Source organism: Amphiura filiformis, chromosome 7 (assembly GCF_039555335.1).
Source record: "Amphiura filiformis chromosome 7, Afil_fr2py, whole genome shotgun sequence".
Classification (NCBI taxonomy): Eukaryota; Metazoa; Echinodermata; class Ophiuroidea; order Amphilepidida; family Amphiuridae; genus Amphiura; species Amphiura filiformis.
The window spans coordinates 65374282-65397744 of NC_092634.1; the positions used below are offsets into that span (position 1 = coordinate 65374282).

Consider the following 23463-nt stretch of genomic DNA (forward strand, 5'->3'; position numbering starts at 1 on the left):
TTAAATGAGCAAACACACGCCTGAATTGGGTCTCTGTGAACGCTCTTGCCCACCCACTTTCTCACTTGATTCACTCTTCACCTCTCTACTTGCTTGACTATCACTAATTTGACCACTGGTCCCATGGTTAGTATGAGCCTTGTGGTCATCACTAGACTGACCATGGTCATTATGAGAGTTGTGGTCATCCATCCTCTCTTCCATTGATGAAGAATGTTGCCCGTCTGACTTTGCAGCTTCACCGTTCTGGTTCGATTCCTTTGTGACTGGCTTATCTGATTTTGAGTCCTCGGTAGTTTCTTCTGGGTCATTTTGTAATGGTGGTTCGTTTGCTGCTTGTGTGTCTACAGTCGCGCCGCTTTCAATGCCATCCGTCCTCTCTTCTATTGATGGAGAATTTTGCTCATCTAATTTTGCAGCTTCACCATTCTGCTCCAATTCCTTTGTGACTGGCTTATCTGATTTTGAGTCCACAGTGGTTTCTTCTGGAGATAGTTCCGGGTCATTTTGTAGCGGTGGTTTCTGTCCTGTTTGTGTGTCTACAGTTGCGCCGAAATCTTCGTCAGTCATCTTGAGTGTGACAAGTAACTGTTGAGATAATAGTTTGAATTTTAAAGATTTAATTTCATAAGACTAGAAGTGTAACATGCATGGGTGGCAATAGATAAAGATTGTTCAGAATATAACTCGCAAAAGTTCTTGAAAATTGGGATAGAAAGACAAAAATTAATTTTAAATTGACATTTTTTAAATGTCTGGTTACCCCCCCGCCTTTGAATATTAAGTCTGTTTGGGCTATTCAGTTGAAATCCACACCCCTATGGAAAACATGACCTTAATCTTCCACACAAAGAGTGTGAATTTCAAATGGGGTTATCTGAATGGGCAAAATGTATGTTGGCATTGCATTTCATTTTAACAATAAATAATTTTTTCATTCCTGTGGGGTGGGAAATTACAAAAGTGCATTTGAATTACAAGAGGGATCAGTGGATGACGAGGACTTATACTCATGTCTGCACTGGGCATCGTGGATAAAACATGGTGTGAAAACTGAATGATTGCACCACCCCATCTTCCCAGGTTCCCAAGTCACACACATACATGCACGAACCCCACATCCAAAACATTATGTACAGCATAATATCAGTCATACTCTAGCTGTCAAAAGTTTACTTGAATTACCAACGAGATGCAATGAATGTTGTTTTTGGCATATTTGTAATGTTTACACATGTCCTAACTCAAATTTAAAACCCAAATGGGATCAGCAAAATTTGTTGTGCTTGTCAGGAAAACAGATCAATTTTGGCATGTCATATTTACATGTAGACATCAAGTCCCCCATATAACAGCTAAAATGGCCAGTGCTTAAAATGGACAGAACCCTTTCCTGGCTGTTATTACTCAATCTTATTTATAGGAATAACAAAAATTACACTTTGATGGAAATTGTACATCATGGCATGAATTGATGAACTCTTACCTCAGTGATCTCAACAACTGCACCATGATCCTTTGCATCATCTGCTATGTCATCTCTGATCTTAATTATATTGTGGAGAACTGGTCTTGAAAAAGGTACATCACTTGTCGCAGCTCCAGATCTGGGGGAAAACAACAACAATTGATTGGCATATAAACGCCTGTGCCAGAATTTTGGAAATGAAGTTAATACTGGAACTTACTTTTTTGCAACTTTGCATCTGGAACCAACAGACCTAATCAGGCAACTGACCTGCTGGACTGGTTACGTGATAGAAGGCTTGGTGGATCTGTAATCACAACCTCTGCTTCAATCAAGAACTTGGGTATTATTTTTGATAATGGTCTCACCATGATCAAATCAGTGCCCTGTGTCACAGTATTAATAATTTCCACCTGCGTTACTGCGTAATCTTGCAAGAAATACGCTGTTATATGAATCAAACCACTTGTGCACATGTAGCGAGATATTTGATCCTTTCTTGGCTGGATATGGCAATTCTCAGTTAGGTGGCCTTTCATTTCCATTTTTCCATTTTTTATTTCAAAGGTCAAATGCACACAAGAGGTTTATCCTGCCAAACAACAAAATGTTATTTCACACAAAAAGTATCCACACTTTATTTACCTTTCTTCGTCTTGTTTCAGTTCATTGATCAGTACACCAGCTGCTTCATGAAGGCCCAACATGACCTCAGGTGGCAACACTATCTCTGATGTATCACTAAGAAGAGGCCGAAAGCTTGGAACATCCACGTGCCACTTATGCGCCAACTCTGACCACATTGCATCCGCGATGCTAACCGAACACGGAACCAGACGGAAGTATGTCGGTTTTGGCGGCACAGGATGGACCGTTATTGGAAACAGTACTGTAGATGGGCTGGTACGCTGCCTGCACAATGCAATGTGGAATTCTTCTACCTGTTCTGGTGAATCGAGGTAACTAGGCGTCACAAACGCCACCACGCAACGTGCCGTGTCCATCAAAGTCAGCCTCTCTTTTTCTGATTTGATCCCCGATTTCACAGCCAAATTAGGAGCTGCATCCGTTAACACTGCCCTAAGAAATGAAGCATATTTCCAGTCCTCTGGAGCACAGCTTAAAACAACGTCCACACCCTCTGGATTGTCTCCACATTTTGACATTGCTGATCCTGGTCTGCTTTGGATGAGGTCTTTCAGTTTAGCGGGGAAGCGTTTCTCAAGAGAGAGAAGTTTCTTATTTTCTGTGCCATATTTGGATATAAACTTTGTTCTACGCTGACTCTCGCTGACTTTGTCCATGTCGCAGGAAAGGTTCTGTGGAAAATACGGATATGAAATACCCTAAAACTCTATTTCGCATGTGGTGTATAGTCCAAAATTGTATAGAATTTTATCTTTTCCCCACATTCTCTGTTAACTCCCCTGCTCCCCCTTGACCCAGAGATTCAGAGTTGATGGTTTAAGCACTTTCTATATTATCAATCTCGATCATTTCTGAAGAGCACCCTTCCTTCCTTCCTTCAAGTGCAGACTTCACAAGTGAATAATATCGCACTATTTTGATCCCAAGCATGAAAATCAGTGACAACACAGTCAAGTGGCTATTCCAGTTAAAATCCATACACCTCCCCACCCCCATGGAAGACATGACCTCTACCACACAGGGAGTGTGAATTTCAAATGGAGTCACCCATTCAGGTAACCCCATTTGAAATATTCACTTCCTGTGTGGGAGATTAAGGTCAGGCCAAAAAAAAAAAGGTTTGTTTGTCCATAGAGGCTTATGAAACAGTTGGGTCGGTAGGTCGGATTTTTTTTTTTTTTTAACAGATATTGCACTTGAAACTGACAAACTGACTGGTAAATAAGTAAAAACACACAGCACTTTACTGGTTTAACTCTTGAGATGGTTCTGAATGTTATACTGTTCGTTTTCTTTACATTTTCTTTCTTTAAATTTATACTAACCACTGTTTTACTAGCAAAAAAAAAAAAAAAAAAAAAAAAAAGACACGGTCGGGACCAGGGTACACGGTCGGTCGGACGTGGACAAACAAACAATTTTTTTTTGGCCTCATGGCTTCCATAGGGGTGAATGGATTTCAATTGGAATAGCCAAATGGAGAAGCAACCCTTCCAAGATCCATAAAAAAAAATTTAAACTGTAACAAAAATTGTCAAACAAAGTTAATTATTTTATGTTTCATACTTTCTCTGGTCTTGATCCCCCTTATAAGCTCAATCAGAACTTCCTATGCTTTACACCTCTAGACCCATCAGGATACTTCGAGGTGTACCCCAATACTTGTCAATTTGCCCCCCCACATGTTGGTAACATACCTGATCTGGTGTGAGTATCTCCTCAACTTCTGCATGCACCTCTTTTCCATCAAGCCAGTTAACCACAGCCTTGCATACAGCATTACTGACTGAGTGAAATACATCTGGTGTGGCCCTCACCATCTTCACTTTACCAAAGGTTACCGGCACCTCCTTAAGATCCTCTAAACACAGTGGAATCAACTTGAGTGAACCATCCTGTAAGTAATAGAGGTTGTGTGTGAAATTATTGATTGGCTCCAAACAAAGGATTTGAACCGGTGTCCTTCAGAGTATTCATGGCACAGTGCAGTCCATTCAATCAAATTTCAGGGTCAGAATTTTGTTTCACAGTACAAGAATCGATCTTGATTCTTGCAGAATAAATTTGGGGGAATCATTTGATTCTTGCAAATCAACTTCTGTGTAAACTACAAAGGTTTGTGAGAATCAACTTTGATTCATGCAAATCTGTTCACAAGAATCTTTGCGAGAATCGATTCTCGAATTCTTGCCGAAATTCTGACCCTGAAATGTTGTCATCAACCTCTTTGAACGTAGTGCATTTGTTATGTGTAGGAGATGAACTGTCACTGTAGATTGCAATCATGCTTTTGTTGAATGCATTTGAGTAGTCCACCCAACTTATTTATGGTATGATATGCACCTCTATGAAAGTAAGTAGATAAGTAAATTATGCTGTGGGTAAAATGTGTCCCCACCAGAAGGGCCATTTCTTGTGCTGGTAAAAATTGGACATGTTAGCAATATGACCTTAGTGACCCCAAGATGACAATTGACTTCACACCTGTTGACATCACACGTGTCAATGTATCTAAGGATCATTGTGTTCACAACCCTTTGAAATCCATCAAAGCATATGGGAGAAATCAACAAAAGAAGCCAAGGGTAAACATTTTTTTTAAAAAGTTAACATTTTCTGCACAGACACAGCTAGCCATACACACATCAGAGCTCATTTTATAGTGCCCTTTCCAATGCAACTCAGACTGTGCTATGTTTGAATATTGTCAATCATGCATGTTTTCAACAATGGCATACAAAAAACATTCCGAAGTGTTTCCGCTTAAATAAAAAGTTAATCTGTTAATGCCTTGTGTCCTTAGACCAGGCATTAATGACTATTGTCCCTCTCCACCCAAGTGTATAAATGGTAACAGAATAATAACTGCTGGGATTGTAGAACAGATTTGCTGTGATGAAGGAGTGGCAAACCCACACAACAAGTTAATTTTGGCTTCCCAGCGCAAAGGAAATAGAGAAGGGCATTTCAGCCTGTGATTATTGCTAAAAAAGCACAGGCATACATCCTTCACCTTCATACATACATAAAATGGAGCAATTACCGAATAGGGTGCAACTTTACTAGTCTTATAATATTACAAGCTACTGCCCAACCCCAACCCTAACCCTAAACTCGGTAAACAAGGACTGGACTCAAGTCTAGCAAGTTGCACCCTATTGCATAAAATCCTGTACGGAACAAACGGACCATTCCATTTGAAATCCTTACACCCCCTATGAAAGATATAACCTTAATCTCCCACATTGAGTATTTAGATTTCAAACAAAGACACCCTTCAGGTAACCCCATTTGAAAGTCACTCCCTCTGTGTGGAAGATTAAGGCCATGTCTTCCATAGGGGTGTTTGGATTTCAACTTGAATATAGCCCAATGCACATAATGCATCATATGATATACATACCATTGAGCAATGTTTGGCTAATGCTAGGTTATACTCTTCTTGGCATACAGGTGACTTGATATAATTCTCTGATATCAGCGCTAGAAGACATCTGCTTCCATCAATGGAATGGTACAATGTACGCTGCCATGATTTACCTGCAAATTTAGGGGAGAGGAAATTGGAAAGCTTCAGTTCTTCTGTAGGATTGGTCAAGTATAGTATAGCAGTTATAATCTATGTAACACGATCAAGGGAATGAGTCGGATATCGCTAACATTGATTTTGAGATATTGGCAAAGAAAGTGTTAAAATTCTTATGTACATGTACACTATTCTTCCTATGTCAAGCTTAGCTTTAATGGAGTGTATCATCTCAAGGCTCAAGACTATGAAACTTGAGTGGCTTCCAGCTTGTTATCTTATAAGTTGTGAATAAATACCTGTTTTCAATTCTTGTAAATCAAAGAACACCCTGAGTTTAGGATGCAACTTCCGCAGCAGCTCGACGATATAATAAGCTTGCTCGTCATCACGATGAGAGTAAGAGAGAAAGATGTCATACTGGATTGGTGCCGGGTCTACCACCAGGGTCTCCAGGTGAACTTTGATTGTCATTGAAACTATCAGCGCCTTGCAGGCTTCCTCGATTTTCTTGTTGTCATTAGGTCTGTGTCACAGGGAACAAAATGATTTATTGTGAAACAAAAAAATAATAATATCAGATGTAGAAATTGTGAATTAATGTTTCTCTTGAGCTGGCCAAAAGGAAAAACAAAAATTTTATCAAACAGGATTTGAACTGGCAACCTCTGAATTCTCAAGACAATGCTCATTCCACCTCAGCACAATGCTCATTCCACCTGAGCATAATGCTCCTTCCACCGGAGCACAATGCTCATTCCACCTCAGCACAATGCTCATTCCACCTCAGCACAATGCTCATTCCCCCTGAGCATAATGCTCCTTCCACCGGAGCACAATGCTCATTCCACCTCAGCACAATGCTCATTCCACCTGAGCATAATGCTCCTTCCACCTGAACTTTGGGAAAGTGGTGATCTAATATTACATGGTGTAATTACAAATTATTATTTCCTGTGAGCTGAGCAAGATTTGGGGAAACAATTTTCCCTTCACCAGATGGGGAACAATTCAGGGTAATTTTAAAGTGTGCAATACACAATAAACTTAGGGAATGACCCAAAAGACGGATGATGATGTCCTATGAACATAACTAATTTTGATTCATTACTGACCCCCTCCCTCCACATCTAAAAATAACAATGATGGTTTTAAGAGTATACTAGAAACATAATTAACATTTTCATATTTATAATATCAGCTGATAAACGGTTGGACTATTCCAGTTGAAATCCATACACCCCCTATGGAAGAATTTTGGAGCAAATCTATGTAGATTCTCAAATGGAGTCACCCAATCAGGTAACCCCATTTGAAATTCACACTCCCTGTGTGGAAGAATAAGGTTATGTCTTCCATAGGGGGTGTATGGATTTCAACTGGAATAGCCCATTGGCCCTTACCTACAGTCGACATATTGCACCAGACCCATGTAAGTTGGCATCAGATCAATTGAGTTGACATAAATTGGAGCCAGCATATCCCTATGAGCCCTCCTATTGCAGCATAAGGCTATGTTGTATTGCTCTACACATGCTGTGGATTTCAAGTAATGTGGACTCAGAACTGAAATGAGAAACAAAATATCTATAGTATCAATATAAATTGGGAGTCAGCATATCCCTATGAGCTCTCCTGTTGCAGCATAAGGCTATGTTGTATTGCTCCACACATGCTGTGGATTTCAAGTAATGTGGACTCAGAACTGAAATGAGAAACAAAATATCTATAGTATCAATGTAAATTGGAGTCAGTATATCCCCAATAAAGCTCACCTATCTAGACCTTTTTAAATCGACATCGGAAATGTTCGGAACACCAGGTCACATGCACCAGCTGTGTACGCAGCGTAATAATAAGCTCCCGTAAATTCACTTTACTGCTCGCTTATGACATGCATTACGCAAATCATAGCCTAAGTGCTACCTGCCACTGTTAAGTTAGCCACTGACAGTGCACCTGAAGACCTACTCTTTTCAACTTCTCACATAGAGAACCCATTTCTACACATAAAGATCTACATTTTAAAATTGTGACGCACAAAGACCCAACTTTACCAAACAGTGGCTGTGGCTCATAATGACTTGGACCCAGCAGGCAGTTCAAGGACATTCTGAAAGAAAGGTGTCACAGTGACAACAATCAAGTGCAAATTTCCCTGGGACACTTGTTCATATTTCGCGCCCTCTAGCTGTTCAATAAAACCAGTCATATGAAGTTCACCATATGATATTTTATTTGTATAGTTTCCAACCTATTTCGAATCCCCTCCCTCCCCCACCAACCAATGTGGGACCAAAAAATATAGCCCATTTAAAAAATGAGGCGTTTGGTATACAACATTGAATAAGGGGAGTGGTGAGGGTCATTGAACTAAGTGTTCCAGCAAATTTGCACTTGATTGTAGGTCGCTGCACCCTCTCTCTGCTTGGATAATGTACAACAGAAACGGGATGACCCCAAAGTTAGTGCTTGTTCATAATATTACAGTTACCTGTAACAACTCGGGCACTTCTGATCATGACTTGATACATGTCTTGTTGCCAAACAGCCTCGCTGTCAATCTTCTGCTTGTTGCCATAGATACGAACATCCGACTTGATTGATTTGAGGCCATCTTGGATGGTGGCCACTACTCCTTGGTCATCTTCACTGTATGATAGGTAGATGTCAAACTCAATGGGAACCGCCTGCAATTAAGAGATGCACAAAATGGTCAGAAAAAGATGAAATCGCCTCATCATATCATTTTTGCCTTCATCAGGCAAAATGAACCCCCTGTTCTGGGTACAGTATTCATATGCAAGTTCATATGGGCTGTTTCACAATCAGGGTACACAAGTGGGTTTCACGAGGGTGCAAAATCAGAGTATCTTAATGTGATTGTTTTAAATGTTAAAGTGGTTTAAATATATCAAATTTTCAAGTTCTAACAATTGTTTAGCCACTTAACCACTATTATTTTTCAAATATTATTTTTTAATTGGCTATATGAAGGAAAATGGCCAAATACCAAAGTTTACAAACAGCATTACAATGATTTGATACTGCCTTTTTTCAACTCCAAAGTTGTCTAATATTATTGCTGACAAATATAGCTTTCAAATGATATACAGATTGTATATTATGTAAACATCAATTTATCGCAGAATCATGTTAACTGATGGAAATGGTTCAAATATAAAATACTGAATTTGACTAAGAGAAGTTACTTGCAAGTTTACCAAAACAAGTAAAATCTACACAAATATGCATTTACATGAAGCAGTGGGTTAGTATCTTGTCTCATGTCAAGTTTGGCGGTCATACTACTTGGCGTTTTTGAGATATGAAGGAAAATGTGTCAAAAAATGTCCCCTCCTTTACATAGTTTTGTTGACTATTTGGAGCATAAAATCAAAATAATAACATTGACCAAGTGGATTTTGCTATTTTTATGTCTGTTTGTATCCAACCCATCTTCCTAGGTTCACTTTTCTTTAGTTCAAACAAAGACAATCCTATTATTTGAATAAAATGCAAAAACCATTGATCGTAAAGGAGGGACACATTTTTTTTGACAGGCTGAAATCTTAAAATTGGAATTGCAAATTATTTCTCCACAAATCACACTTAATTATCATCAGCAGCTCCTATTATGAAATTTAACTGCTTTTCACCACTCTATCAGTGTGGGAATATTTAAAATTAGACAAAGTCATGATTTTGTATTATCAAGCGTAAAGGAGGGGACATTTTATGATGTGGCAAAAGAAAAAAATCTATAGTGAATTTCAAAAATTGGTTCTTATCCCTACAATGGTTGCACCTTGAGCTATTAAAAATGTAATTTAAAAACATGGTACCTAACTGCAAAAATATATTGCAGAGAGAATAATGCTGTAAAGGAGGGGACATGTTTTTTTGACATCACTAGGTAACACTCGTCCCCACTCGATGTACAATCATGATTTTTGGTACTTTGAATTACAAGATACACATGAAACTTTTCACCCATTCCGCACAATTTGGAAGGGTTTTAAATTGATTTATAGTGCTTCATAAAATCAAATGTAAAGGAGGGGACATTATTTTGGAGATTTTTGACAAATCTTTCTTTGGGTCGCATTTTTTCTGTAATTCAAATATGCAAATGATTTTAATTTCAAAACTTAGGTGCATATAACTGCATTTAGAAATGTCACCCAGTAGTAAATTTAGAATTCCTTTACTATATAAATTACAGCTTTCAAAATGTGCTTTTTGAAGATGAAACATCAAAATGTCAAAAAAAGTGAACTTTTCACCATATAATGAAAAAACTAAGGCATTTGTGTGATTTCTTTTATGTATGATTTTAAGGGGAGTATACATACTTCATTTATAAATTAAAAGAAATCCTTCAGCTTCTTTCATTAAGCAGCAGGATGCTAAGAAACATGGATTTTGAAATATGTACCCTGATTGTGAAACAGCCCATATGTGCTGATGATAAATCAAGAAATAATTGCCAGATCTAAATCACAATCAAGGACTGGAGTTGCCTTCCTTATACAATGCCCTCATTTGACCAAAAGTCACCAATGGTCAACACAGGGCAAGTCCAACAAAACATCATAGGACTTCTTCTCATGAAGATGTGTGTCATACATCGAAAATTTAAGGTTAGTAGAATTTGCTGTGCTGAAAGTCAGTCAGACCTTGTGAGTTGTAAGTGTTTTTAATCACAGATTTATGTTTCAAATAACTGGTTCAGAAAATTGACTTCTTGCTTATAGATTGAAGATAATGCCAATAGTTTAAGGTATACATTACGTTTTGTTACCTGGAGAGATTTGATCATGTCTCACCTCCTTTTTCAACCAAATCAACAGTAATAACTCTTGTAGTGAGGAATCAACATTTAACCATAATTACCTCAGGCAAAACTCACTTCCTGGGAACTGAACACCACACAAGGTCATTTTTATGTAACTCATTGACCCATTTGTGTTATTTACTGCCTCTAGCTATAATGACATCCTTGTGATCTGATCAACTCATTTACAGATACCAATTACATCAGGAGGGATTTCAATTTTTGATCAATTCTGTTCAGGTAGTGAAACGTAATGAGAGATCATGACACTAGCCATGCATACTTCATGCTTATGATTGTGTTAAGGGTGTTTTTTGAAAGTCCATGTTCATGGATGATGCACCCTTACCAGTGTCAAGTTGCCCTTGGGAGTAAACTACATACCTTTGGAACAAGATACTGTGAGTCATATTTCTCTTTCAGTTCAGCAAATTTTCCACATACATCTCCATATCTACTATTAGCAAAACTAGACTGATGTACAGGACCATCGATAGACTTAGCATAGAGCACAATCTTAAGAAGTCTGAGAGGAAGACCAGCTTTCATCCAATTCACTGCGGCAACCACCATACCCTGTAGCATACCAATTTGGCCATATCCCTGAAATGAAAATGAGAAAAATATTTATTTATGCACGATGCATCATGCAGGTTACAAAAATATTTTAGTTCATGACAATTGTACTGCATGCACTCGACTCATGACCATGACCGGCCATAGCATACTCCTACATGTCCTACTGTTGTCAAGAAAAGCCAAGTTTGCATTTTACCTTCCAGTGCCATGGCCTGTCCTGTGTTCCCATGTGACAGTGGCTTTCCCATTCAGCATACACTAGAGCGTAATTCACCTGCTGGTGTAAGAGATTTGCTTGACTCTTTTGAGTTGAGCTGACTTTTTCTTGTAAAACACATGTCAGCTGAAAATAATTTTGGTACTAGTATTTTGCTACCGGTGGACATTCTATTCTACACCTACCAATAGTTTGGTACTCTTTTCCTGGTTCCCCTGATTTATTAGAAGTTTATATCATAAGTGACAATAAATAATAGTCAAGAAGATGCCATGGGGGTTGAATTCGAATCATGAAATTGGAAAGGACGCGACCCGGAGCTACCTGGGGATATGACCAATAGCTAGAATTTTTATCGAGTGCTGCATGCATATATGGAAACAGCATTGCATTTGCAAGAAATATAAAGCAATATTATGGCTCATATGGAAATGGAATACATCTGGACTTGATAATGCTCATTATTATGAAAGCTCAAAGCTCACTAAGGGACCATTCACAAACACTTGTTAGGGGGGCCTGATGCAAAAAGGGGGCCCTGAAAATCTTTGACCCTTCTAAGGGGGGCTGAAAAATGACCACAAATTTCCTGGAAAAATTGAGTTTATACAATGTATGCTTTTCTATGGGGTTGACCCATAATTTTCATGTCAAAAAAGGGGGGGCCCCCAAAAATTAGAAATGAAATTTTTTGCATCAGGCCCCCCCTTACAAGTGTTTGTGAACGGTCCATAAAACCACAGATATTGGTAAAACAGACCAAATGTCACTACAAATCAAGCTCCATGGCTGAGTCGACCTCGCGATCTCGGTAATCAACATGCTGTACAATTTTACTGCATGCACTCGACTCATGACCATGACCGGCCATAGCGTACTACTCCTACATGTCCTACTGTTGTCAAGAAAAGCCAAGTTTGCATTTTACCTTCCAGTGCCATGGCCTGTCCTGTGTAATTTAAATCCTTTTCTGGACTGAGATTTGCTCTTGATTTATATTCCATAAAGTAGAAATTCATTCCAAATTCCAATCATTGACCAACTGACCTAGTTTTATCGTGCATGTGCGAGATTGTGGTTGTTTATTCAAGACACGAAAACATGTGCTTGCAATGACCGGGGCAATGACTAGTCTGCTGGGCCCCATTGGCTGCTGTGCTATGCTAATGATACATTATTATTAGAAGAAAATTTTATCCAAACAGTTACTGTACATTTCAGCGCATCACATCAAAGCTCCCATTGGGCGCCCCACAGGGACAGACTTAGGTTTCAGTTTCCTACTGGCCCTCTGGGCCAGTGAAATGGCAGATCTAGTGGCCCTGCAATAAATTTACTGGCCCAGCTTTTTCAATATGTTCTACTCCAAAAAAAAAAAGAAAAAAAAACCTAATTTTTTTTTGGGGGGAATCTATATCAAGTTTTAATCATTTGCCATAAAATGTGTATTATATCACAAATTTCAAGAAATCAAAATTATTTGAAATCAGCAGGACATTCCTCGTTATTCAAAATGCAATTCAATATGTCTGATGTGCTCTCAGGTCCCACAAAAAATATGTGGAAACGTCGCTATCCGAGCCCTTAAAGTCAACCAACCCTTAATTTGTTTTGTACTGAATGTACTAAATGTAGAGAGTGTAGTAGTCACTAAGACAAGTTCAGTCAGTAGTCCTGCCTTTTTTAATTCCAAAAGTTCACAAAGGTTCAAATATGCGGTATTTGCGGTATCGCTATCATCATCAAATAGAGCACGAAAGAGCTTGGAAGTAGTACGTAGGCCTACTATCGACGTAAAAAGCAGCCCTATATTTCCAACTTGCTAGCAATGCAAGAATAAGAATATAAATATACGAAAAATCATTGAATAAAGATTACAAGTGACATGCAGAGCAGAAATTGCATAAATAATGTCCATCACTGATTATATCTTGTCTCATATGTGTTGGCTCAAAAATCTAGTGGCCCACCGGGCCAGTGTTGTTGGAAGTTTACTGGCCCGACGCAAAATCCACTGGCGCCGGGCCACTGCTTAAATCCGTCCCTGGCGCCCCATTCCTTTTTTAAAGGAATTTTTACTTAACATTTACCTGATCACCTGTATTCAACAGTGGTGTGATAACAGTTCCATCCTCATTGTTTAGGATAGGCACAAGACATCTGAACACATTGGCTACCATCTCTTGAGGGCGGCGTTGACTGCGACTAATAGGAAAACAAAGTTGTTGTAGTAGGTAAAATATTATAGTACGGTACATGCAGCCCTCGAATTAACCCACGGCACCCATGGCATTTTGCCGTGGGTGCCCATCCCCACTGCTGTAATGCCCTCAAAATATGTCCTTTACCCGAGGCAGTCACTTGCCGTGCCCTCTAATGAAGTTGCCGTCGGTGCCCCAGCCCTGCCCCTTCATTATAAAATCATCTATCTATGTTTGGGTGTGTTTTCTTCACTTTCGAGAAATTACCTTGGTGCCCTTCTCAAATTTTCAACAGTTGCCATGATGCCCGCTTGAAATATTACAAACTGCCGTGCTGCCTTGCCTTTTCAGTGAAAATCCAAGGCAATTGTCAACTTGCCCTAAAAAAGTTGCTGTGCCCCTTCAGATCCTTAATTCTAGGGCTGGGTACATGTAGTTGTTAATCAAGATAGCTCAATCAATAAGGCTTTCAACTATGGTGCAAGAAGTTGCAGGTTTAAACCCTGATGGAGGTTTAGTACACTCTGATCGCTATCGTGGAAAAAATTGAGTTAGCTTGAATTTCCACAGGACAATGAACTTACTGCTAATTATCTCGCTGTAACCCGCATCTGAAACTCGGGGTGATCTTGGCTGCGATGGTCAGTTGTGGAATGTCTAGGTGTGTGAGTTGTTAAATGGTTTATGTCGTAGTGGTCAGCGACAACCTGTAAAGTGTGCTGAGGCTTGTGGATCAATGTCAAGGCATTTTTCCAGGTGGTTTTCAACCAGAAAAAACCCTTGCTTTTGAGACCCCCTTTTACCTGTATGCTGTCAGCTCCCAAAGATTTACCATCTCCATATTCCAGGGAGCATACCCACTGGGATACCCACCCTTGAAAATTGATGATGTGCACCCCCCCTACACACACTCCGCGGGTTCAAACCCCAAGAAATTTATGTGTTACACCCTAAATTTCGAGATTTACAGGAATAAATGCAATTCAAATTAATATTGCTAAGGGCTCATATTGAAATGCCCTACCACGTTTTCACACAGAAAGAAGGCAGGATTCCCCTCGCTAAGCGTGCGCCTCAGGAAAGCTCGGTCATAAAACGGATGGATTATATGCATCGGTGATACACCCTGCCCAGGATTTTAACAAAAGAAGGCTAGCACAGGAAAGCTGCAGGATGGCGCACACCTTCCAGTGTAAGGGAATTGCAATATGAGCCCTAAAATAATATTTTTGAAACACACAGTGTCATGGTATTTAAAATTCTTTTCTGAATGCACACATTGGGCTATTCCATTTAAAATCCACACTACCCCGGTGGAAGATTTCGGAAATATCTTCCACATGCAGGGGGAGTATGTTTTTCAAAAATGTAATTGGTCAGAGTAAATCATTTTGAAACCCATACTCCCTTTGTATTATGGCTTTTCCTATATCTTCCACAACTGGTGCGAGTATTTCAAATGGAAGTTACCCAATTGTCTATTCTAGTCAAGATTTTTACTCCCTCTGTCGAAGACTTTAGCTAAATCTTCCACAGGGGTAGTGTGGATTTTAAATGAAATAGCCCATTAGGCCGTATAAAATTAATGTTTTGGTTCTCGTCCAGAGGATTTTCATGAAATGATGAGGGAGGGAGTTTTTTTTTTTTTTTTTTTTTTTTAATTTTTTTGTCAGTAGTTTTCGGTCTTTTTTTTTTTTATTTTGCCTTTTTTTTTTTTTTTTTTTTTCAAATGTGAAATTCTGAGGGATAAACCCCTAGAGTACCACAAAAGACTTGGAAGTGATGCTTGTTCTCTAATAAACTTATTTATATGTATGAAGATTTCATAAATCATTCCAAAGTCTAAAAAATTGAAAAATCTAAAAAAACCAAAAAACTGACAAATCCCAGAAATTGATGAGGGAGGGGACGAGAACCAAAATATTAATTTTATACGGCCTTACATGCACATGTACTTACAAATTAGTTTCAAAGCACAGAAGTCTCCCATAGGGCATCTGATCTGGCAGACGGTGTGACCACCAGCATGAGTATAACTTTCTCAGATCTTCCGCTTTATTGCGTGAAAGCTCTCCAACATCGAGCCCTAGGTTATACTTTAAGGCACCGATGACTGAGGTGCGTGTAGGCACATAATCATCTAATAAATTAAAAAGAGACAATTAACAGAAAAGACTATTAAAGCTATACTGGTAATGAATGATTTCTGTCAAATTTTAATATTTAATATTCTTTACCCAAAATGCTAAAATAATATAATTATTAATAACTGTCTCGAAGGGTTTCTGTCCATTTTAACCCAAAATAACAAAGTTATGTACATTTTGTACCGTATTCATTCCATTAGGGTGCTTAACTAAGTCATTTTGGGTGGGGCGCTTATTTTTATATTGTATACATAATTACACATAGGCCCAGAATATGGACTTTGTGTGTTGATGGCTCTGTTTGATACATGGGTAGTTGCATGCATGGATCCTGCACATAATGATAGAGGATCATGTTTAGTAAAGTCGCTGGATGGGCACTTAAAGGGGTGTGGGCGGTTAATGAAACGAATACGTCAACTGTGCAAGACACCTATGTGGCTAGTTTGGTCGTTAAACTTGAGTACTGGGGGACTTAATGCCGTAATAGGACATTATTGCTCTGATGACCTGGTCTGTTGACCTACAAACACAACAGATTTGACTGTAAGTTAGTTGTGTCATTCATGAGTAAACGTTATATACAAATATGCCAAGAAATCAGGTTTGAAAAAATTTTCATATAAAGATCACTCCCCACAAATAAAGCTGAGGAGAGCTTTTTATTGCTCACCTACCTTTGGTGTAATAACCACATATATATACAGTACAGTAAAAATGCTCTCCTAGTGCTCTCCTGTAGCACTCAAGGAGAGCGATTAAAAGCTCCCCTGCTAATTTCTAACAGCAAAGCCTGCATTCTGGCTTAAATTCAGCACCATAAACTGCACATATTGGTATTACATGTACTGTAACTACACGACAAATTACTAATACTATTACATGTAGCTTACCAGGTAGAGGTATTAGAAAAATGCCGGGGAAAAATGTTTCCAATACAATACCGGTATTACAAAAGTAGGTCAACTTATTTCCCATATCAACTTTTTGATGGTCTTAAATATTTGTTAGTGTTGGGCAGGCAGGAAGTTTCTAAAATATTTGCTGCCTTGGCAGTGCATGCCCTTTTATTTATAAATGCTAGCAGCTATATCATGAAATGACCAATACCATGAGTGCCAAAAAGGGTGCATTTTTAGTATTTTTATAAAATATTTTGACAAATAGAGGGTGGGCTTTATAGCTGTGTGGAAAACATAACTCACTTGTAAAAGCTGAGACCACAATAACATCAACTTTATCCTTCCTTTTGAGCTTGGTGATATCTCCCAGACACAGATCAATTTGACACTCTCCATTTTGTGTCAGTACTCTGATTGAATCTTGAACCAGGAAACCTGACATTGTCTAGCTAAGACGACTTCTTCTTTGATATTACTCGATCTGCAACGCTCCTAATTTTGAACCACACACAGAGGAAATAGGTTGCTACCACTACACAACTGTTGATCTAGTTGCTTGAGTTCCTTTCCTGCTTGTAGTTCATTGTCAAGTTTCGGTGTCAGCAGTGTTAAATTAGGATTTCCGGTAGGATGTTCCAATCAGCGATTGAACTTGGAAAGAATGTGTCAAGTGATTAACTATTAAACAAAATAAGAAGAAAGAAAATATTACTTATCAACCTTGTCAGTGTTTTGACTGCTTAGTGCCAGATGGGTAAGTGCAATAGCTGCCATGTGTAACTGCCATGTGTAGATGAGTGCTTTTTTAATATACTGTGTGTAAATTGTCAAATGTTCACCGGGCAGCTATTACATACTTATCCACTTGTCAACTGATTCTAGTATCTCCTTATTTTGAGTGCCCTACTAATAAGCAATATCAAAAATGTGCAAGTTGTAAACAACATGTTTGGTCGCATGTCATTTGTTGGGTACAATTTCCATTACATGGTAAAAAATGACAAAAAATGTATTCTTTGATATGTTGTATATATTGACAATCTCTAATAATTAACACCATTTTTAACCTTAACACCTGCTTAATTTTTGAGATAATGCTTAATTACTAATTAATTAATACACAGGCGTCTATGTAAATCTCAATTTTCAAATGCGTTTTTCTCAAATCGGACCTCAATTACAAAAATGACTGTAGAATTTTTATTTTATGCAAGAATGTCATCAGATTTGGAGGATATGTTCTCAAAACATTAATGCTTCAAATGAACTATCTATATAAATAAAAGGAAGTCGCTAAATCTTGTCCAGAAGCAGGCTCCGAGATGCTTTCACTTTCAGCTCTGATTTTTGCGTACATTTATCGGGTACATATTGCCATTAAACCATCTGACGTTCATTTTTGCAAAACTATTCAATCACTATGGAAATAACAAAAAAAAATGGTTGGTTGCTAGGCCGTTGAGGTCAATAACCTTATGGATTAGGTCATGACAGCAAACGCGTCAAATGCAGTAAGTGGCGAGTCACGCACCTGCGCTGCACACGGCACCATAGTTTCACGCGCATTGCGGCAAGCATGGTATTGACGCATTTAATGCTGGCTTCAGCGTAGGCCTAGACAGTGGCGAAGGGGGGGGGGGCACACTCGGAAGTTTTTGCCACCACCTTTTTGAATGGCCACGAAGCACCATTGTGTCGCGCGCCGTGCAGGGGGTTGTGTCCCCCTCAGAATTGAAAACTTGGTGAGTAAAGGCCTTGAAGCCATTTCGGGGGATCATGGGTGCAAGCTGATGAAAAGGGGTTCATTAGGTGACAGATTTGCAAGAAAGTCCACTTTTCAGAGGGAATGTAAAAATGTAGCCAACAGGGACAGAACTGTTCAGTATAGCCCGAAAAGGTTAAATGTTAAATTCTTCGGCCCCCGCCTCGCAATTAAATCCTGGCTAGAATATAGGCCTTGCTATTAACAACATGGAATCGCTTAAAATGTTTTGCAGCAACTTTTAATGTTGCTTACGATTATAACCCGAAATTGAAACGTTTTCTAGCAACCTCTTCTAACCTTAATGTTTTATGTTTGTTGGGATAAAGTTAAAATCAATCATTTTGTCACGAGCTGTTTCAAAAGTAATCTGATGGATTGAATGAGTAACAACATTATCACAGGTCTGGATATTTATGATTATCAAGCTAACATGATCATTGCTATACTGGATGAATAAGATGATCTACACCAAGACACCATGATTATCATCACCGTTTACCATGTTTACTAACCACTCCCGTTTACTAACCGCTCCCGTTTACTCAACTAAGCGGGGACCAGCGCTGAAGCCTGGTCTCCCGCTAGTTTAAAAATAATTGTATGTATGTTAATTACATTGTAAAGGTCAATGACCTTTTATGAGTAATTAGCTTAGATGGTTATTCTATTATTGAGGAAATGAATATCAAGAAGAGAATTGTACATTAGCATATTGCTAAAAATACTGAAATTCAACTAGGATTTCACTATTTTTGCATTTTTCTCAAAAAATAATATTACACTGGCAACAAAAGTCATGTATATTTATAGGGGTAAGGAATCTAGTTACTACACTGGAATTTCAGTGACTCAATCCAAGCGGTACGTTATTTATGATAAGAAAAGAGGTACCGCTAGAATGTACCTGACTTCTTAACATATATAATGAATCCCTTGTCTTGAATCACTGAAATTTCAGTGAAGTAATTGGATTCCTTGCCCCTATAACAAGGGTAGCGCTAAGTTGCTTTTTGGGGTCCCGGACCCACCAAAATAGAGTTGGGACCCCCTGTTTTTAAATTTTCTGCAAGTTCAGGGGTCCCTGCAGACCCCCAGTTTTTAAATCTAGCGCTATTGCAGATATACTAGTTATGCTGCATTTGTGCAACTGGGACTCACCAAACTCTACTCCGGACCCCCCTACTTTTTAATTTTTTTTCAAGTTCGGGGGTCCCTGCGGACACTCGAGTGTTTAGTTCTAGCGCTACCCCTGCCCTATAATATACATAAAACTTTTGTTACCAGTGTGTAGTTACTTCTTGAGAAAAATGCAAAATTTGTCACAAAATGTATCAGAGGGTGTAGCGCCACCTTTTAAAGTAGTCAGTAATTGTTTTAGTTGTAGAAATTCAACATTCAAAGCTGTCAATACATCATACCCTCCCTAGATTTGAATGAGTTTTGACATGCTGACATGTGAATTTTCACATATGCCCTATTGCACACTCCCGCATCCGCCTGCTCCACATCCGCCTGCTCCTCCACCCCTGGCATTTTTTATTTCAACTGATGTGATTTTTTTACTGAATAATTTATAATTATATGCTTCAGTAGACTGAAAGAGTATAATATTAGGCTTAAAATGAGGTATCAACCACTGCTGTAGGATATGGGGTTACGGAAAGCCAATCAAATTTGTATCGCAATTTTCAGAAAAGTGTAATCCCTCCACCCTTTTAGCATACCCAACTTATGACATGCGACCGTTTATTAAATTTGTTGTATTTGGACCAAATATCAATTTCCATTATATATAACTTTTCTCTCAGTCTCAGCTCTTACACGTTGCACTCTGAAAGTTGATGTTTAAAAGTTGCCCGTCACATTTTTTTAGTCGAGTGATGAGGTGACTCTTTCATTATATTCAATGGTCTGTATTTCATTATTACCGTACCGTACCTAAAATACCTACATGCAACGCACTGAAGGGTCTATTGTGTCCGATTTGAGCGCTGACATATTGGAAAATGTTGCCAATCAATTTTCATGAGATGATGTAATAATGCAAGTTTTGGCCAAAATGAAAAGATGGTACGGTACACTAGTATATTTTCGTCATCGTGTCGTAATTACCTGATTATGATACATGAACGATGAGAGTGCCAATTTTCAGATACGGTAATTGACTTTTTATGATCGAATGCGAACTACTAAACCATTTTTGTAACTATCGAGTATTGTGTGTATTCGAAAGCGCCAAGCAAAGGGGAAGCTAGATTTCTCGAAACTTGAGCATTTATCGCCATGTGTTGATTGTCGACTGTCAGTGTGTCATGACCAGTGTTGTTAATTTACCGGTAAATTAAAAATGGCGGTAAATTAACAGTAAATTACGGTAAATTACCGGTAAATAATGGTAAAATAAGTAAATTAAGTAAATTATAAAAGCGCTTTAAAATGAAAAATAAAAATTCAATTATTTTCATAAATTTTAAGAGCTACATAGATACTTATACATAGTCCTGTTTTGTAGAATCACCTCTCCAGATGAAAATCAGCTTCATAAACAAAGCTGAAGTTGAAAGAAGTGAATCAAAAGTCATGTAAATTACGCACATTTTCAGAAAAGGTTTTCATGTTTTCTCTCATAAACGGAGACACACACAGAGCCTGTAGACCACTCGGCACTACTCCCTATTCCAGAAAAATACAGCACTAATTTTTTGGAATTAAACAAAATATTAATTATCTTGTTTTGATGAATGAAACATTAAATCCTAATCCTTTACTTAGTTCTAACTGCCAATAAAAGTCAAAATTTTACTAGATAATTTGGTCAATTTTTGAAAATAAGGGCCAATGTGTTTTTAGATTTTAGGGTGTTTTTTGTGACAACCAAGCCCAAAAACTAAATTCAAGTTATGCATTCTAATTTTTGGAAGACACATTTTCTAATCTTCTTCATAATCAATTATCAAAAATGACTTAAAATATTCAAATTATGAACTATTTCTTAGCCTTTACTCAAGATTTTGAATGCTTAGACTTGTGCCAAGTCTTGGAATTTTGTGGACTACAATTGCAAGAAAACATGCAATTTTTTGGCCCATTTCCCTTCAAATTGGCCAAATATTTAAATTGCCAATTAGAACTTTAAGGATTAGGATTTTAAACTGTTTTATTTCGCAAAACAAGATAACAATTTTAATTCCAAAACATTAGTTCTGTATTTTTTTCTGGGATAGTAGGGAGTAGATATATTATACCATTTGAGAAAATTACATTCAGTTTTTATGCAATCACATACTTATTTTAATTGTCGTGGTACATGTTGTAGACACACTTAGGCCGTATCTCATGATGATGGTAATGAACCTGACAATTCATATTAGGATCTGAAAAATCTAAAATTTTCAAGGATGCTAACTATGCCATTAAAGAGTGTTATGTTAAAACTTTTAAATGAACAATGATGCTTTACAGCATACATGTAATACTCAAAATACACAGGGAACACTTTGGTAAAACAGAGACAAATAGCATTTATTTTCTGAATGATATGAATCAAAAAGGTAGTTCACTCACATTTGTGACAAAAAAAATCTACAGTTCGGTTTAATGCATTACTTCTATGGTTAATGTTTATAAGTTTTATTTAGAAAGCTCACAAGATGATCAAAGGAGTCAGGACTGAATGGAAATTTAATATTGGTATCGGATGGGGGGGGGGTGCTGCTTTCAGTGCTTTCATAATTTTATTAGCCTGGTTTAATATAAGATTTAAAAATTCAGTGAAAGTTTTGAGGTGTTATTGTTTTATTTCTTGAGTTAATTTTGAGTTAAATTTACATGCAATGCAAGTCACAAGAACATGCTGGTCGGCTGAATGCACAATCAGTGAAACTGCGACTTAAGTTAATTTGTACATTACATGTATAGCAGATAGTAAAGTATCCATGGGCAATATGTAGGTAGCTCTACAAAAATCTTTATTCCAAGCTAAGTTGTGCAAATATGGCAAATAAAATTGTCATCTAATGTAAAACAAACAAACAAAAACAATATTATTAGAAGTTTTAATAAAAAAATCCTTTTATTTTATATTTTACTTACTTATTTTACCATATTTTACCACGGTAAATTAAGATGGTGGTAAATTACCGGTAATTTACCATGTAAATTAACCGGTAATTTACCGACTCACAACACTGGTCATGACGGTCGAGTATTATTTAAAATTTCTCCTCATCACTCGACACTAGCCCTCACATTAACCCACGGCACCCATGGCATTTTGCTGTGGGTGCCCACCCCACTGCCGTAATGCCCTCAAAATATGTCCTTTACCCAAGGCAGTCACTTGTCGTGCCCTCTAATGAAGTTGCCGTGCCGGTGCCCCAGCCCTGCCCCTTCATTATAAAATCATCTATGTTTGTGTGTGTTTTCTTCACTTTTGAGAAATTGCCTTGGTGCCCTTCTCAAATTTTCAACAGTTGCCATGATGCCCTCTTGAAATATTACAAACTGCCGTGCTGCCTTGCCTTTTCAGTGAAAATCCAAGGCAATTTTCAACTTGCCCTAAAAAAGTTGCCGTGCCCCTTCAGATCCTTAATTCAAGGGCTGCTCGACACTCCTAAAAAAAATATTTGAACCTCATTTGAAACTCAAAATCAACTGCCATTAAAAAAATCATTAGCCTACGAATTACCGATATAAATGCAATTCATAACCTCATTAATAAACGCGATGCGTGCGATCCAATATGTCGGGCATTGTGAAAAATCTAAACATTTTGCTTTTTGGACCTCGGAATATCCCTCGGGGCGTCGGGATATTCCTCGGTTCCAAAGGCAAAATGTTTAGATTTTTCACAATGCCCTCCAAATAACCGATGCGCAGTTATTAACCTCTAAATATCGTCTCAATAAAAACATTGGCATGGCACAGTTGTCGAATTCTCCTACCATGCCTCATGCCTGCATGCCTGTATTGTCATCCATGGCCATGCATCATGATTATTGTATAGAGTTTACTCTGCTTTTATATAACATTTTTATCAAGAAACTAATTTGCAATTTAATGTACAGACTTTGTGAATTACAACCCCATATAAATAACCTCAGTCTTGCCTGTTTTCTCGTCGATCTTCTGAGTGTTTCCACTGGCACAGCAATGCAACAGGTGAGCTTTTCAC

At 38.1% G+C, this 23463-nt stretch overlaps 1 protein-coding gene across 1 annotated transcript; it reads right to left on the reverse strand.

The window, feature by feature from the left end:
* LOC140158014 (uncharacterized) lies at positions 1–23463 on the reverse strand. The gene is made up of 13 exons (XM_072181263.1): positions 23399–23463; positions 16829–17203; positions 15436–15616; positions 13366–13480; positions 10864–11082; positions 8137–8332; positions 7046–7208; positions 5942–6168; positions 5520–5656; positions 3814–4011; positions 2114–2787; positions 1487–1607; positions 1–588 (listed from the first exon to the last, which is right to left on the reverse strand). The coding sequence occupies exons 2-13, from the start codon at positions 16965–16967 to the stop codon at positions 1–3; spliced, it is 2958 nt and encodes a 985-aa protein (XP_072037364.1). The 5' UTR covers positions 16968–17203; positions 23399–23463.

Bases quoted from the DNA above. Each gene is read 5' to 3' on its own strand.
- LOC140158014 (XM_072181263.1), bottom strand. From the start codon at position 16,967: ATGTCAGGTTTCCTGGTTCAAGATTCAATCAGAGTACTGACACAAAAT. The intron at 15,617-16,828 runs GTGAGTTATGTT...TTAATTTATTAG, and splicing joins TGTGGTCTCAGCTTTTACAA to ATGATTATGTGCCTACACGC. The intron at 4,012-5,519 runs GTATGTATATCA...TATTACTTACAG, and splicing joins TAGCCAAACATTGCTCAATG to GATGGTTCACTCAAGTTGAT.